Here is a 19225-nt window from a genome sequence, read left to right on the forward strand (position 1 = left end):
GGTGTCTTCTCACACTTTGTGTCAACTCCAGAAACTGGACTGGATTCTCAGGGAATATTATAAAGAAAAACAAACAAACAAACAAAAACAAAAACCTCCCTAGCCTATGGCAACCAGGAGACAGGAGGCAGGAGCCATTTTGAAGCACACCAGACCCTGTTGTTTTCAGAGTCTACCCTCAGGAGAGACTGTTTAACAGCATCTAACTAGCTAAGGTTGTTGTGAGGGCCTGACTGACCTCAGGAAAGGGAGCTACAAAAATCCAGGTGATTCTTGTTATTCAGTGCTACCTAGGGAGGATGAGAAGATCCAGAAACATTTGTGAGGATCACAGTTCTGAGGCAAAGGCTCACAAATAGATGGCGACCTAACAATATAACTACAAAATAGCCTCCACCACCACCACCACTACCTAACTCATGCTCACTTACTTACATCAGTTTGTTTGAACAAGCATAGTACACCCAGCAGTAGCAGTAATAATAATAATAAATAATAATAAAAATAAATAATAATAATAATTACCATTATTATTACAATAAAATACAAGGCATACTAAAAGGCAAAAACAAAAATTGAAACACAGAACAAGCACAACAGGCCTAATTATATTTTTCACACTTAAAAAGAAAAAAAGAAAGTTAAAGAGATAAACTTTGCAAGAGTCAAGGGAGACAGACATCTACAGCGAAACAAAGAAAGCAATAACATTTGACTTCTCTTTAGGGGGAAAAAGTGTGTGTAAGAAGAGAGTGTTGTGGAATATTTACCGTTACTAAAATAGAAAAGGCAAAACCCAGCAAGCTACAAAACCATTAACCTTGAATTCTGTACCTTGTGAAACTGTCCTTCAACACTGGAGAAGTAAAGTCAGTCTCACACAAAAGCTGAGAAAGTGAATTGCTGATAGACCTCCTTCATAAGAAACGGTAAAGGACATTGCTTCATTAGAGAGAACGAAAGTGATATAGGTCAGAAACTGCATAACGTACTTTAACAGCAAATCTGAAATAAAAACCTCATTTTCCTTATTGTTATGTAAGAGATAATGGTGCTTAGAAAAATTAGCAGCAATAATTTATTTGACTTATGAATGCAGATATGTAAAATAAATGACAATGCCTGGGAGATAAAGAGGAGAAATGAAAGTTATTTTTGTGATTTTTTAAGACTCAAACCACTTGATACAGATGCTGTTTGAATGGGATGGAAATAGGTTTAACGAAATACTGCAAACTCAGGAGCAACTATTAAAAAGTAGCGTGTGTGTGTGTGTGTGTGTGTGTGTGTGTGTGTGTGTGTGTTTGTGTGTGTAGTAATGGCTCTCTGTTTAAGGATACTTATGTTTCTCCAGGGGACCCCAGTTTGTTTCTAGCATCTATACCAGCTGTCTCAAAAGCATCTGATTCCAAAACCCCAGGGTGTTCAGTGCCTTCTTCTGGCCTCCATTGGTTACTGCATGAAAGTACGCATACACTCAAAGTTGTGCACACATAAATAAACAATAAAATAAATACTTTCAAAGTTTAAAAAAAGTGAGATACAGTTTTGTCCCAGTCATTTGCAAGGATTATGTTACCAGCCAATCGAACTATTTTTGAAAATAAATAAATAAATAAATAAATAAATAAATAAATAAATAAATCTGTGCATGTTTCTCGTAAGATTTTGAAAAAATTCATGATAGACCCCTTGGAGAAGTCTGATCTTTATGGGCACACCACATGAACTTAGCATGAGACTCTGTAAAGGAAGGACAGTGAATGAAAAATTGTAAAATAATTGTTTTTTTAATTTTTTTTCTGCTAAAATTCGGAGTATTCTATAAGATGCTATAATATTAATAAAATTGTGGATTAAAAAATCATGAGAAAACCCAGGATCTCTGGAAATACTAATTTTTTTTTGTTTAAGTAATCTTTTGAGAAAGAAAAATTACACGTCAAACTGTGTAATATATTCCTTATTGTTTTGAGGTATGGATAGCATAGTACATTCATTCTTTATGTCTTCTCATTGTGGAACATGTGAGATATACATCACTGATCACATAATAAATCATATATGTGTTTGTCTATATGACAGTGTGTGTTCAGGAGCATGCCCATGTCCAGGCAAACACTCATGCGCACATGAGTGTGGTGAGTTCATGCACTGTTTAACCAACTTCTTGGAACATTCCTTACGCTTACAGAACCTCGAATACATACCTAAACTGTGTTTGCTTCACAGTCTAGATTCATGTCCTTTTTCATGAATCCTGTCTGTTACTTGTTAATAAATATGGAAAATATCTGAAGGTTTACTTTCAACTCGTTTGGATTTCCTTGAAGACTTTGGCACATTTTATGAGATTAAAATAATCTGACATTGCTGGCTCTTTTGCCCACAAACCTCAGGAATAAATATTAGGCTGATGGATTCTCTTTTCCTTGTCAACCATGAGTGCATTGCAGGCCAGAGCCTGGTCTAGAAAGTTATTCAAAAATAAACAAATAGAACCAGAAGAGTAACTCTATTCTTTTATTCAAAGTTTATTAAAATATAAGAACAAGTTGTAAAAGCACACATACCACGCAGCACCAATATTATAACACTTTTTCTACTGATAATCCCCAAAGCTTTTCTCTTTTACTGCAACTGAGAAACAGAGGTGGACACACGTGTTCTCAGTCACATTGACTCAGCACTTTTTGCACCGTGACCCAAACATTCTCCTTGCTAAGGAGACAGAGATGGAGAGAGGCAGACTCGTGTGACTACATCCAACCACAGACTGAGCAGATGGCTCTTTCGTCAGTAGTTATCATTTGCACACCAGTGAGCTCTGAACATCTCAGTTTCCTCTTTCGGGTGCTGGTTACATGGGCTTGTGAGTCTGGTGAAAACATGATCCAAAACCGAAACAGAACTGGCCAACGTTCCCTACCCAAGACCTTTTGATTGCTTTGGTTATTAAGTACTAGGTACATAGGTCTTCTCATCCCGACTCCTAACACATCAAAACCATAAGGCATGGTCTGGAACAGTCTTGAGAGAATTTTATTTATTTCCCATCCCCTTCTGTGGGCCTCTTTCATTTTTCATGTTTACCTGTTTGAATTTTTTTTCTCAAGACATATGGGGGAGGGCAGTTTGAGCCAAAATGGTGACTTCATTACACATCTGCTAGGTCTCCGAAGTCTCAGTAAACATTAAACGAACTCCCTAGAGCCCTGGTGCTGCTGCCCCAGACAGGCAGCAAGCCCTGGCTTGCGTGAGCAGTCTTGTTTGAATGTCTGTATGTGTTTGCTTTTTGCTGGTTCAGACTCACCTTGGAACAGAGCTGCGTCTGTTCAGCCTGAGACCTTGTTTCTGCTGTTATCTAGAACACGGGGTGTGAATAACAGAGCCGATGCTTGCTCGTCCTGAAGTCATTCACTGACATTAGGAAGCATTCCTCTGAGCATAAAAAGTTTCATTTCAAATCTTTCCAAACATGTAAGCCCAGCCCTTGGAGCTGGGGGCCGGGGGGGGGGGCACTAATTCCTCCCCGTTAGCAGCTTCTCAGCTCATGCTGACCCAGATCCTTCCTTTCCTAAAGGGATTCAGGACAGTCTCAAGGCACTCTCATCATCAAGCAGTAAGTGATCCTTTCTGAAAGTCCATAAAAAGATCAGGTTTGGCTTCTACGTTTAAGGCAATGGTAGAAATTGGAGTATATCTAAATATACTTGTGTTCTTGTTTGGAGCTATATCATAAAGAAAGCTCCTGGAATTGAAAGACTCACAGCCAGTTTCCACTAAGACAGACAGCACTGCACATGTTCTGACAAGATGAAGCCCTGGCCTAAGTCTTTCTTTATCCTTCAGTGGGACAGAAATCACCCTAATTTTCCCCCTCTGCAGTGGCCAAGGGATTCTAATTAAACTTATTTTCCAAACCATCAGTCAGAGGTCAGGTGAAACTAATGTCCAGGTTGATGCTCTTACGATTTACATAATGTGACGCCTGGTACATCAGCAAATCCCTCTGGCTGTGGATGGAGGCTACAGGGCATGCCAAGGGCAGCTTGTATCCACCTGAGAATTCGATGAAAAGCATCATTACTACCCCCACCTGCCCCTCCAGTAGTTTGTGTGAGGCAACCCCCACCTGTGACCTCACCATATTTTATGAATTTTATTAGAAATCCCAAATAGATACATTCAGGCAAAGAGATCAATGAGTTTCTATTGATTATTGGAAGAAATTAACTAAATCGAAAGACCATTTAGAAGCTGATATTACCAAAAATATGGGGATACAATCTATGAATGCCACAGGAGCAGGGATCTAAAGCATGAATGAAGTTAACATGCGTGTTAAATGATTGGCACTTTGGCAACACAGAGCAAGGTACAATGACTGGTTTGCCTCTACAGCGGTCCATTGAATTTGTACGCAGTATGTCTACAGTTGCTGGGCTGACAGTTCATGCCCATTCAAGAAAATCATTGTCCAGATTACTTCCTCTAACCAACCAACTAAAGAGAGTTTTAAATAGGGCTAAGATGTCTTTCAAACACTTAGTGTTTGAGTAATCCAGGCGCTATGGTAAGTTCAATTGTAGACAGGCCACTTCAGTTTATAGTAGACAGGCCAATTGACTTTGAAAGTATAAACTGTTATCCCCGTGTAAACATATCCTATGGGAGAAATCTTTTGTGTGTGTGTGTGTGTGTGTGTGTGTGTGTGTGTGTGTGTGTATCCTTGTAAGAATATATGTACACATATATTTGTGTTTCTTTGGGAGAATTACAATTATAACTCTTCAAAGGAATAGACATTATAAAAGGCATATTAGGTAGGTGGGTACTGACAGCCTAATAGTATCTCTGAGCACAGTAGCTGAGCATTGATTTTTTTCATCTCTTGGTGAATGACTTCTTGTTAATTTTATAAAAAGGCACATCGTAGGAATTCATAGAAGTTTACATTGAGATAAATAGGTTCTATAATTGCAGACTTATCATACGCGGGAGACCAACCCACTCTACACAGTGTCAGATTCCTGAGCTCTGCTAATCACTTTCATCCTGGGCCCTTCCAACATTTTTTCTTCCAGTGTTTCTGCCATGCTCTACTGAACATGTCTGTGTCCCTGACAGTCAGCCTATATCTTTGTATATTTGCTTCCTCTTCTTCCTTCTTCCATTGGCCTATCCTCCAAAAGGCAAATGGTATGCACACACAACCTTCTCTTTCTTTAAAAAATGTAGCACAACTGGGTGATTTTTTTCCCATTATCCCTTTTCCCCAGACAACTAGCATGGCATTAGCCAAACCTCATCCCCCCACCCACTCTCTGACATTCTGCTTCGCTATCACACATGGAAATCAAGGGGGTCATTTGTGGACAACCACGTGGGTGTGGGGCGGCCAAATTTTCATTTTACTTCTTGAGGGAGACACCTGAATCTCAACACCATTTTGAAGATTAAGATGAAAGAGGGATCACTCCTAAGCCTCAACTGAAGGCCTTTAACATCTGAGGAATCTGAAGTAATCAATCTTCAATATGATTTTACAAAAGTTCATTAGACACCATTGCATTTTGGGAATTTACTGTGTTTCTTTGTGGGTGTGTCTTTCACAGAATTTAAAACAATGGAGATCTTAGATGCTGCCAAAAATATTAGCCACAATGTTGCTTCCATGATTAAACAATATATGGGCTAGTGATCCAACTAATTTCTTGCTCCCATTTTAGAAACAATACTCTTGTTTCATACATACCCATTTCCTATTTTTCACACTTGGGACAAATATTTTAATAAGGTACTTTTAAATTTCCATTGTCTTTTTCCAAATAGTTCAATGTTATGGTTTAATTATTGAATATAATAGGCATAAAAACCCTTCATTTGGCATGTAACTATAACCATACATTGAGATCTTAATTTCTCTGTGTTTAAAAAATAATTACAATACATTGGTTGATCTTTTGGTGTGTTTCGGTTTTGTTTTTTGGGGTTTTTTTTTTTTTGAGGTTGTGATCTTTAGGTACTGCTTGTAGATACAGCTGTGCTGCTTGTATTTTAAGAGCTATGTATTCGTAGATATACTCACAGTTATGTACACAGCTATTAACCTTCAACTAATAGGTTAATCCCAGTTGAAGACAAAAGAATCAAGTCCAAATTCAAATGACAAAGGAAATTCCATTTAACCAAATTCCTGTGGTACCAAGCATATAAGCCCTCAAAACTATGGGTAGAGATTATCAGAATAAATTGCTCTCATGGCTATGTGAAGAAATCGCTTATTATTACAGTTCTTCTACTCGAAGAGGGGCAGAAACTGAATGGCTAGGGTACCTGCCTTTTACACCCTTCACAGCACCCAGAGGAAACAATGCTACAGAAGTTAGGAATGGAGGGGGTGTAGCATTGTAATTGTGGGAATTTGGCAGTAACAACCCATCAGCATCAGACCCCCTAGATTTTTTTCTGAATGGGTATTACCTGCCAACATGGGTATATCACAAATAGTCCCATAAAGTACTTCTCTGCACATTAAAAATGTTCACGTGTTTTTATCTTTTCCATCGCCCACTTCCTTTCAGTCTAGGAGTACTGCTGCACATCTCCTTTCCATGTGCATCTTGCCTGTGCTCTTTCTAGTTTAACACCTTTGTTTTCCCAGCTTTGCACATGCCTCAATGTTGACACAGCTGAACAACACTCTTATTAGCTACAGCTTCCAGGTAAAACACTATGTGATTTCCTCATCTTTCTGTTTCCTCTGTCTTTGCTTGTCAAATTCGTTTTTTTCCCCTAATGCTTTCTCCATCTGCCATATTTCCGATGTCATCTCAACCCTCCAGGTTGGAACCATTCTTGGTATCCACATGTATACTTGGGAAATCGGGGCTACAGAGACTAACACAGAACATTGTATGGCTAGAACTAACACTTCAGTCCTAACTGTATGGCATGGCTTCAAGATCACATTATAAGTATGTATTTGGGGGACTTTCAAATTGGGTTTCCTTCTGGTTACTAAAGCTGAGACAATACACTTAATCAGATCATAGGTAGTAGCTCCCTTAATGATAGGTATTCTGGGAACTTTTGTCCTCTGGTCCCAGAGCACACATAGAACAGAATCACTTCTTTTACAAGCAATGAACACAGGCTGCAACGGGGTTTCTTGGACTCCAGTTTGGATCAGTTCACTCCGAAGGTAGGTAACAGGGCTGCTATTTAGCCAGATGTCATTTGTGTACTAAAGATAGTATTGAGATGTTAAAGAGGTTCAAGATCTTCTGACAGGTATGTTCCTGTCTTTCAGTGAGGCAATGGGATTCAGTTGAAATAATAGATTCAGTTCAGTTCTCAACTTCTTTTACATATTTTTTAAAAATAATAAACTCTATTACAATCACGCTTTTATCCAGCTAATCTAGAATTCATCTCTTGCTGAAATTATTCTCCAGCCAACTTCGGACTTCTTGTAGGTTGTAACTAAAAGGGCCCTTCCCTCCTAAGTAAGCAATTTTCCGTCTCTGCACGATGCACACACGTTCAAAGGCTACCCCGTAAGCTACGTTGGCATTATTGTCCATGCGGTCAGCCACAACTTGACACTGGGGCGGCAAGGAGAAACGCTCCAGGAGTTGGTGGGCTGCTGCACATCGGTCTTCTTGGTTCCGGTGCTTCTTAACCTCAAAAGACAGAGAGGAGTCCCCAGGCACTGCCCAGCCATCTGAAGGGTGAGCCTCATCAATGTATACCAACAGGAAGTCAGCCACCGAGGAGAACTCTTCCACCAGCTGGCGGAAGGCTGGTAATTGCCTAGTGAAAGGTGGTCAGGTGGCTGAACCAAAGTTGACCACCAGTGGGCGCTCTGCACTGGCAAAGTCAAGAAGGTGGCATTCTGCCCCATCAGCGGTCTTCTCCGAGGCATAATTGTTACCTGCTTCAGGATTGGACACGTGCACCACACTGGAATTAGGAGCATCTTCACCCAGTTTAACCTGATAGTGAAAAAGAAAGAAATAAAGAAAAGGAATTACCACATAAACACACTGCTGTTGCAATTTATTCTAAATATAATGGGAGGGGTGGTGTGTGTGTGTGTGTGTGTGTGTGTGTGTGTGTGTGTGTGTAATGTATATTTATGAGTAAAAACTAGTCGTGTCAGGCAGCATAAAGGATGATCAAGAGAAAATCAGTCATTCTGAATATTCATTAGAGGTAATTTTTTCCATCTCTGAAAATACCAGAGTTAGCTATTTTCATAAATAAGTTGATTCTGGTATTTTTTTTCTCTTTTGCTATTCTCACTTTGCTACCAATGCCTACTAGCAAGCATTATAGAATGAATGATTAATTGACTTCATTTTAAAAGTTAAAAGTAAACGGTTCACTTTAAGATAAATTATCTTGGTTTTGAAATAGAATGTCTCCTTCTGAATTCTAAAAGACTCAGGAAAGACAGAAGTTTTCATACATGAGCTTAATTTATTTTCTCTTTGTCTGCTTTTAAATAATAATTCCATTTATTTATTTATCTATCTATCTATCTCTTTCTGTGTGTGTGTGTGTGTGTGTGTGTGTGTGTGTGTGTATCTGTCTGTCTGTCTGTCTGTCTGTCATTCTGTCTGTCTCATAACACTTGTGATAGTCAGAGGACAACTTGTTGGAGCCAGTTCTCTCCTTCCACTATGTGGCTCCTTGAAATTCAAACTCAGCTCATCAGACTTGGCAGCAAGCGTTACCCAGTGCGCCATTTCACCAACCCAATCTAAGTTCCTTAATGTCAAACAGTGGCCTAGGATACAAGTGGTTTCTGTGTCTGGGCAGAGCCGGACAATCTATAATCCATCATTTGTAAGTAGGATTCATCCCACTTGCTCTGGTCAGTGCTTTCCCATCTGGAAAATGTCGGTAATCATGGCTACTTTACTTCTGTGGCTCCTGGAGGGTAAGATGAGGACAGGAACTCTACATATGACAGTGTGTGAATAAGAGCTGCCACTGTCAGACATTACCCCAACACGTAAGATACATTACCACTCCTTTTGATAAATCATATGTTCAAGATTTTAAAAAAATGGGCCAATTGTTCTGTGAATACATTTATGTTCTCTTCTGCATGGTGCACCCTCTGCAGGTTCCTGTGACTACTGCATACATTATGAATGCTATGGCAACAACCTCAAAACTACCTCTAAGAATCCGACAAGAGATTTCTCACTTTCCATGCATTTGGGGTGTTCCCCTAATTTTATCTAGGAAGACCCAAACAAACCATGGGCTTTGCTACCATATAAGTGATTAACAACCTCCCCAGAATAGTAAGTATTCAAATACAAGGCATGTAACTACAATTGTTCCATGCACCTCCTCAGCACCTGGTTGAAATAGTTGAACATGGAATTCTAAAAGTGAGTGGCCTTTGGATCTGTAAATTGATAATAAAAAGCAGGCAATAAGAAAAGAGCCAATTACTTCATTCTGAATTAACACAATTGGATTTCCCTCTAGGATGGTTTAATCAAAGCTAATACCATTAGGGATAGCTTACAACAGTACAATTGATTTTTATACACTATCCTTAATATTACAAAACTCTTCCAACTGGATCGACTTTCTTCTCTCATATAAATAGTCACATATAAAACTGTTGCTAATTGAAGCTACTTAAAAGTGAATCACAGGAAGCAGTGCTGAGCACTGATATAAAGCACCCAATGGGTCTCATTCAGGTGCTTTCATGTCACAACGCAGCTGTTTTAACTTTGAGAAAGAATCAATGTTCCTTCTTTCTTTTCTCAAAACTTTTTGCAGGGCAGGTGTGAAATAGTACTATTCATTGTCCAAAAGTAATCTTAAGATCATAAACTTCCTTCTTAGATGTGATTTAAATAATATATTTTGATTTAATAACAACCCCGGAAGAAAGTTACTTACAAGAATCATCTTGGCCATTTTATAATCAACATTAGATAGAGAAATCTCATAATTTGCCTATGACCAGATGATCTCATTGTTAACTCTGCTAGTCTTTGAAGCACTAAAATATACCTTAAACTTAAAGACACACATTTGAAGCATGTGGTGAGCTTTAAAGTCTTGGGGTCTCTTGGTATACTTTCCAGATTAGGATCTGACTCCACTTTGCATAGCACAATGTCTCCAGGACTACTTTGAACAATATTAGTTGCTCAGTGTTCCTCAACAGCCAGTTATAAGAAGGTCTTTATGTATTCTGGGGAGTGTATTGTAGAGACTTCTTGTGAGGTCATAAACCCATACATGGAGGGAAATTAACATCTGCACTGCCTCCTGGTGAAATAATCCTCCTGCAATTTGGAACCATCATTGAACCCTCTAAACAACTGTGTGGTCTTGATGAATAGGCTGGTGTCTCTCTGGCTCTCACCCAAGCAGACCTTTTGATCCTTGTGTTATTCTTGACTATTCACCTGAACAATCCAATCTGATATTTTGGTCACAGGTGATCTCTTGTTACCTGCAGTTAATTTCCTTAGAACGTGTAAGTGCATGTGACTTCTTAGAGACAATGGACAGTTCTGCCACACAGGTCTTTGCAAAACAACAACATTTTAGTTTCTAGATTACCATGGAAAATGTAGACAAGTATCACACACTGCCACTCTAAATTTAAAACTTGAGGAAGTTGACAAATTCATAATGTGCCTGGTGTGTGTGTGTGGGGGGGGGGAGTTAGCATCCTGTTAGTCTGGAAAACACACATTTTAAAAGCTTTGTTGAGTGACCTTCTGAATAAATACTGGTTGATATAATCTTGGGTCAAGGAAGACTTTTACACTGAATAGAAACCTAGACCTACAGTGAATGTAGTCACAGTCAAGTGATGAACAAACTCACTAAAGCATACATACGTATTCAGAAATAGAAAACCCGCCCCTTCGCCAGAGACCTGCTGTCGTCAACACCAATGTCATTTACCTATTCTTAATAATTTCAGCTAACCAGTAAATAAAAGAAATGCAAAGAATCTTCTTTACTTTTTTCGTGAACACTAAGAAGTCATATATGACTACCTTGTGCTTGAAGATCACAGAGAAAATACAGGCAAGATTAAGGCTACCAGTAAAATTAAATGTGCTGGGCACTTGGCTAATATCCATATATTCATGGATTTGAGTCCCAACACCACAAAATAAACATGTAGGCATGTGCTCACAGCACACACACACACACACACACACACACACAGAGAGAGAGAGAGCGAGAGAGACTCACACTATTATGTGTAAGCCCAAGTGTGAGTAGATCAGCAGTCAGACTTTATAAGCTTCATAAAACTAATCATAAATTCACTATCTTTTCTAAAGCCTGATAAGTGATAAGTTGGCTAAAATTTAAAAAAATAGACATAATCTTAAAAAGAAAAACTTTTAAAACCCATTTCTGTTCATTGCCATTCTCTGACCAATCCCTATGAAAATGAAATTTCCATTAGATTAGAATTCCCAATGGAGAATTTCTTGATTTGCTTGGTTAGAAACCCTGCTGAGATGGAATGGGAGAAACCCCACTGTCTTCACAGTGGAAGACAGGAGCAAAGTATTCCCTGACACAGAGCCAAAATAATGAAGAAAATAAAGTTGGCCCCATAATAACATCGAGGCTACAGGAAAGACACTCAACAAAAACAAGTCATCCCCTGGTACTTCCAAACTTTGTTTTAATTTCCCACAGTGGCACAGAAAGTCTCCTGGCCACAAGTTACCTATCATCTTAATTTCTGCTTCTTAGAGGGTTTGTGTTTGGTTTTTGTCCTTAATGAGACATATTTGCCAAAGAGGCATTCAAAAGGCATTTTTTGCTCTTGCGGAAGAGTAATTAGGTCGGTACCTCTTTCCCTGCCAGCATCAGCCGCCTAAAGAGAATCCTGCCTAGTATTTAATGCCCAAACACAAGAAGCATCATTTCCACTAATTGGTCCTGAAGTTCCGATGTTCCCAAAGGGTCTTTTTATTTTTGCAAGGATCAGAAAGGACACACGTAAAATGTGATAGCGTCATCAGTGACCTTCGTCACTCTCATCTGCACAGTTTTTTTTCCAGTGGATGGGAACACAATGCCAACTAAGGGAGTGAGGAAAGCATTTGCAAGTTTACTGCTGATGACATCTGTGACCCAAGTTCAAAGGTCACAGCAGACATGTTTATAAATGAGAGGAAAAGCATAAATGTATAGCATATACAAGAATTTGATTCCCTTGATGATTGGTCCCTTTTAGGGACAGTGTTGAGTACTTAGAGAAAAAAAAAGATACTGCTGGGAGATGCAGACCCAAGGGAAGTACGGAACCATTCATCAAGTAAACTGGATATACAGTATATACCGCTAACCTTGTTTTTTATTTTTATTTTTTTTCTTTTCCACAGCCTAAGAGAAGCTTTGGAGTAACATATCACACACTATCATGATGAGTAGGGAAACAAATTATAGAGATGGGGGATGGGCATGTACCAGAATATTTACACAAATGTTTGGTCATTGAAAGCTCTGGAAATGGCCTTATTAACTCTCAGGAAGTTTCCAATTCTTTAACATAATGATCAGGCTACACCAATGTCCTTAGAAACATGGCCAAACAATCATTAGCCAGAGCTCTAGCCACCTCCATTCAGATGGGCCAAATAAATCAGACTGGAAGAACAGACTGCCTACTCCATCTTCTGGGTTAAGTTCCCTTTTTTGGTTATTCTCTTTTTGACTTGTACCTTGAAAATGAAGCTCAAAGCCCTATCATTTTGCTATGTTTTATCCAAGTGACAGGCAGGCTCTGACTGTGGCCTTCTTCTCTCTTTAAAAAGCCACTTTTCACTGCAGAAGCCCAGTGTCAAAAGGCTTGAGGTGAATAAAGAGGAGGAGAATGTTAAAGAGACCCTTTCAAAACCAAAATTATATGTTCCAATGAGCATGGTTTCTGTGCCACTGAAACATTAGCTATGCAGAAATGAGCCTGCTTGTCAGTGTCTATACTGTCTGCTTACTTTTACACTTCATTTAGAAGCCAGGCTCCAAGAGAGGACAGCTTGCTTACCCGTTACATTTCTGAGTTTTTGAGTACCAACACAAGGGTACTGTGTTCACAAGCAACGACACTAAGAAAGCTTAAATAACAAATAGTTGTTATTAGTGCCAACCCTTTTACCAGATTCTAGATTTTTCTTTCAATCCAAATGCACACAGACCTCCTGACCATTGACATGTGACATTTGACAACTTTTTTATAAAATTAATTTTAAATCACTTTTAAGCTTTCAATACAGTTTTTATTGGTAATATTTCATTCTGCTCTTCTATCTTCCCCTCAGTCCAGCTCTGGCCTATGTCACCTCCACTGTGGATAAATAAGGCACCTCTAAATACCCTCCCAAATATAATAGCGGACATTCATTAAGCTAGACAGTTGGGAGAACTGAATGATTGGGCTACTTGAATCCCATGTAGACACACCCCTCATCCCGGACAAATCTGCTTCGAGAGTTGCAGTCACCAAATAATGCAAGTCAAGATTGTGAAATCCCAAGATGCAGTGTCAGACAGAACCACTTCTGGCATCCGGAAACAGTCACACCTAAAGACAGTGTGTCATGACTGACATGGCATTTGGCAAATGACTCAACATGTTTGAGAGGCTCTGGGTAAGCTTCTGAGACTACCACCTCCACCACGATGCCAGTCATACTCAGAGACAAGAGGACAGAATTTAGCTCACACTGTACTCTTGAGGTTTCCCTACCTCTCACACCCAGCCCAGCCTTGTTCTCATTTTCCTAAGGTTTCTTTTCCACATAGTATCTATTGTATAAATCATTAAAAGCGAGCATAATATTGTAAGCCATGAACTTGGTCTCTAATCAAATCAGTGGGCAGAGACAAAGAAACAGAAAAGAGGAATACACAAACCATATGCCAAAAGTAAAAGCAAATCACTTGATTTCCATGAACACAAATAACAACATATTACAACACAATGGAACACTATACATTAGTGAAAAAGACATAACAAAGTTTATTACAGAGGCATTTGCTTGTTTTTTCCATGTCCACTTCAATTATCTGCTTAACGAGCAAGACAACCTCACTTAATGTTTGTGGGAGCTTTTGCACCCTCCAAAGTTGATGTGGAAAGAATATTTCTATTCTGGACATATCCACGTGGGTAAACTTCTTCAAAAATCACTTTTAAATTTTTGTAAGCGAACGTCCATCATCTTTCAACAATAAGGCATTTAAAAGACTCATATCAAACCCCTAACATTCCATATTATCTAAGACATAGATATAGTTAAGGGGATTAACTAATCAATAGTATTTTAATATGCAGGTACAGTACCCCACTCCTCTAAGCTCCTGACACCTAAAGCATACATAGGAATGTCACATCCTGTGTGCACACATCTGTGGGGGTGGCAGGAGCTCTTGGTATCTCCATGGCCATATATTTCACTTGCATGTATGATATAACTGAGCTTTAAATAGCAGAGCCTCCAAGCATCCGTCCCTATCCCGAGGAGGGTATTCCTCGCTAAGAAGAGGCTTAACATTGGACACTCCCTCCACAGTGCATGACGGGATTTCTTTGCGATATTCACAATAATGATGCCATGAATCACACAGCAGTCCCTGTTCACAAAAGGCATTTTCTTCCTCAACATTTGCTTTCCAGTGAAACACCCTGCTCTGGATTCTTTATTTTTATTTCCCTGGCACCTGGATTTATTTTTCCAGTGTTTACTAGGGAAGGACTCCTTCCCTTCCTCCTCTGCTATTCTGAGTTCCTGTCATGATGCCCGCCACTCCACCTGCCTCGAGAGTGGTGCTTGGTTGAACATCTGGCTTCACTATTTCTTCCAAACTCCCTTCTCTGACAAGCTCTCTCTCAGTACTGCTAGGAACACATTTCCTCTTTTCATAGGAACTTTTTTTTTCTAAATGCATTCATTCTTCCTAATACCCAGGATGCTTCAGGAACCTAAGGGATGGAGGACCATACAAAAGTATTCATTCCACTTCATCCTGACAGATATGATTTGAAAATGTTCCCCTACACATGTCCCAGTAGCAGAAAGCCTGAAACACCAGAGGTTTTCACATCCAGACATCCATCACTCACCTTGGTGTTTCAAAAGCTGATGGGAACACACCTTCCCCAGGTAAGGGAGGTCACCACTCTAATGTCCAAGGCCTGATATCGGAATGCACTATAGACCCAGCACATCTTTGTACCGGAATTTATTTGTAGATTTGGTTTCACACACTAAGACTGGATTTCTGACAACTCATTCGTATATCTTTCTTTTGCAAATTGATACTTAATAATGAGGAATCCACAAATTCCAACTAAGTAGGTGAAGTGCTCAGCTTACATTCATGTGTTCTTACCTCCCTAAGAAATGAAGGGACTAGAGTGTGGTCAAAGCCATCATCCTCACCACCACCACCACCACCACCATCACCATCATTCAACTCTGACCATTTCAGCAGAAAGAAAACACTATTTAAACCTTCCAACGACATACCACACAGCCTCCTGGAAAGCAAAGCAGCAGAAGCCAGCTCATGTCGAGGGCAGAACAAATGGAGCAAGTTCCAAGCCCCCCAAAATTCTGATTTTTACCTAGAGTTATTTTATGCAAAGACAAAACACTTAAACTGCCAACTCAGTGCAAAGTAACAGCAGTCCTCATTAAAGACTCCTGCTGAAGTCACCCAGAGTCCCCGGTGGCTCAATGTCGGTCACTCCCGAATCTAACCTGTGCAACAGGTGTCCCAAGTGGCACTGAGACTTTCTTGAACATAATCACTGGAGAGGCTACCAAAGATAGGACTTCCCATGGCCAGCAGCTCCACCCCTTCCAGACCCCTGGCCCTGAGACCCAGGAGAAGCTCAGTGGATGCAGCTCACCTGTTTGTAGGCATCTAGGAGGAAGCTGTTCCAGACACAGCGCAGCCCTTCTGAGGTCAGCATGCGCCTCCACTCTCCGCGAGTGGACTTGGAGCGGCTGAGAAGCAGCGCCACGTGCTTGAGCAGAATGACCGAGTCATAGAGCGCCAGGAAGAGGCAGTTGGAGAAGAAGACTGGCAGGATCTGTAGGGTGATCAGCAAGTCTACGCTGAGGAGTCCCATCTTCTCTGCCTCCTCAGTCAGTCTCCTGTGCACTCGGCTTTCCCAGTCACCCTCTCTTTGCAATGGAAGGTAGTGGTAGAGAAGTGGGGGACCAAAGGGAAGGTTGGGAGTGGGGTGGGGGTGAGGGAGAGGGAGAAAAACTAAATGAGAAGGAATCCCAACTTGTCTCTTCTTTGAAAGAAGCAGAAATGGAAAGACCAAGTTCAGTCTCTGCAGCCCAGCAGTTGGAGTGTACCCATCAATTCATTCAATTCCGAGATGCATTTTTTTTTCCAGGATTTAAGATGGTTTTAAAAAAAAAAAAAGCACCACCACCAGCAGCAGCAGCAACAACAACAACAACAACAAAAACCCTGGCGTGCCAGTCCCTAATCCAGTTTACCCCTGTCAGAGTCCGTTAAAGACAGGAAGTTCTACTTTCATTTCCAGGCACCTATGAGACTGCAGAGATGGTAAAAATTTTTCTTTTAGCTTTTCATGTTCCTTTAAACGCAGTCTGCCTTCTTGCACTGCCAATTTCTTAACTGTGCTGTAAGGGTAGGGGTTGTTTGGGGTTTTTTTCTTTCTTTTTTTCTCTCTGTCTTTACTCCGTTGTCAACATACTTTCTCTTCTCCTCCTCCCTGCCTGTCTCCCTCTGCCTGTCCTTTCTCCAGGTTCTCCAGGAGCGGCTGTCCTCCGCCCCCTCCCTCTGGCTTTTTCCTCTTAGCTATCTTCTGCCTCGGCTGCAGAGTGCCTCTCTCTGCAGCCCAGTGAGTCTCCCTGAAGCCTTTTATACATTCCCTGGCTAATTGCTGCAATAGAGAAATGAAAGCCTAATCTTGCTAAAGATCTTGACGTCATTGAGAAAGAGGGCTTTACTTTGGCCAGGAGTGCAGTGAGCAGAAAAGCAAAACTCTACAACTTTTTTTTTTTAAGGAGGGGTGGGGGAAACAGACAGTAGGATTTTCCTTTGTGCTTTAAAGGGAGAGAGGGAGGGAGGGGAGGGAGGGAGGGAGGGAGGGAGGGAGGGAGAGAGAGAGAGAGAGAGAGAGAGAGAGAGAGAGAGAGAGAGAGAGTACCTTTGACAAGTCTCAGGAAATGCTTCCAAACTTAAAGAAAAGTAATTTGTAGACTGATATGTTAACACTTTCCTCTTATTATCATTTTTATTAACTTAGGAGTTTTGGCAAGAAAGATTCCTGGCAGGCAGGTAGAAAAGAGAAAGAGTGAACATAGATGCTCTTTGCTCCATTAAAATATATATATACCTCAATCCTCCTACGTGCGCTTTACACTTTATACCATATTTTCCCCCACCAGATTTCATTCCTGGGTGTTATGATTTTATTTTCAGTAATGAACTTATTGACGGGAATAGAAAGTGAGTTTTGAGTTGGAAAAGTTGTAAACTATTTGAGACCACTGCAGTATATCTTTAAAGATTATCCCAAAACTCAATATAAGTATTATTTTTGGTTTTACTAAAGCTTCAATATAAATAATAATAATAATAACAACAATAACTAACCTTGAAACATGACAGGAGCTGAGTGACCAAATCTTTCAGTGTCATTTTCCTACAACATTGATAAAACAGTATTTCCATTTGTTGGCATTTAGATCCCAGGAGGCTAAGAAATTGATTATTTATGAGACTCTTTTAAATTCAACCCTTCCAGTAATAGGCCAGAAGCGTTAGTGAACTATTTATTTTGCTTGAGGAAAAAATTAAAAGAAAAAAAAAGACTATAGTTGGTTAGGGGTTATAGGTGGTTAGGGGCTGTAAGTGGCTAGGGGCTATAGTTGGTTAGGAATAGAAACAAACCAAGAATTGGAACCAGGTGCCCCTGGGCCTCAGTGGACTCCCTTCCCTTTTAGTTCCCAGGACAATTATTTAAACAGATAGTCTGGCAGCGAATCTCTACCCCTACCTCCTCCTACTTTTCCTCCCTCTCTTACCTAACAGATCAACTCTAGGAATGACATTTTTCTGAGAGCAGTAGTGGCAATTATAGACACTGGGGTGGAGGCATAAATTTAAATTAAAAGTCAATTAGTTGGGTTTTCTGTGTTCACAGAGCTCCTATCAAGCATGAACTGAACAGTAGACGCAGACAGGTGGTCAGTCTGTTGCTCTACTATATCTTGCCCCGAGCCCCAACTCCATATTGACAGGACTGGAAAGCCTAGACAGAGATTGTTCTTTGTAGGGAGCATGGGCTGAAATCTCCTTATGGATATAATTTTTTCAGCTGGCAGCATGCTTTTGAAAACTCATCCAAGGAGAGAGTCAGCTCTATGTGACCCATGACTCTTGTCTTGTCTGCACATTGCCATCTCCAGAGCACTTAAGAATCCTGGTTGGGACATGTTCAGCTCAGTGAAGATGTTCTGAATGAATGAATACCTAGGGTACATAGAGGGCTCAGCTTTGCTTCACACTAGGGGGCGCCATTCACATACAACATGACATAGTGGATAGGTGCTCTGATATTCTAAAATGAGGTATCTGTTTTGCATGGCCCTTCCCAAAGACAATGGCTTTCTACCATCATATCTTTTGCTTGCTTCCTTCCTTCCTTCCTTCCTTCTTCCTTCCTTCCTTCCTTCCTTCCTTCCTTCCTTCTTTCCTTTCTTCCTTCCTTCCTTCCTTTCTCTTTCTTTCTTTCTTTCTTTCTTTGAATAATCAATTGTGAGGTTTGAGTGTATATTCTATGAACTAAATTTTTAGAGAAGACTTCAGATGTTTAAAAACCTCACATAAACCACAGACTTTCCTTGGATCAGCATGTGCTACTTGCAAAAAGATATCATTCACAAATATAATATTTATTTGTTCCATTCTTTCAAACTTCTCAATGCCTTTATGGAAGGAAAGAGAGGACAAAAAGAAGGAGGTGACTAAGGTACCTTAATTAATGTAGATGAAGTCCCTGGCAACTAGGATAGGAGGTATGCCCCCCAACCCCCCTCCACCGAGAAATGAAGCTTCTACACACTGCCCAGCCCTGAAATTCTCAGCCCTTTGCAGATCTCTTCTGAGAATGAGAAAAGTTAACCCATTTGCCTTTATTCTCAAG

At 40.2% G+C, this 19225-nt stretch overlaps 1 protein-coding gene across 1 annotated transcript; it reads right to left on the minus strand.

Moving 5' to 3' along the window:
- Positions 1–7413: 7413 nt before the first annotated feature.
- Positions 7414–16165, minus strand: Dio2 (iodothyronine deiodinase 2). The gene is given in 3 exon segments (XM_028777244.1): positions 7414–7436; positions 7439–8000; positions 15944–16165. Coding segments are annotated over 3 exon segments (807 nt in total).
- Between the last annotated feature and the right edge of the window lie 3060 nt (positions 16166–19225).

Source organism: Grammomys surdaster, unplaced genomic scaffold, assembly GCF_004785775.1.
Source record: "Grammomys surdaster isolate TR1022 unplaced genomic scaffold, NIH_TR_1.0 279, whole genome shotgun sequence".
In the NCBI taxonomy this organism is placed as follows: domain Eukaryota; kingdom Metazoa; phylum Chordata; class Mammalia; order Rodentia; family Muridae; genus Grammomys; species Grammomys surdaster.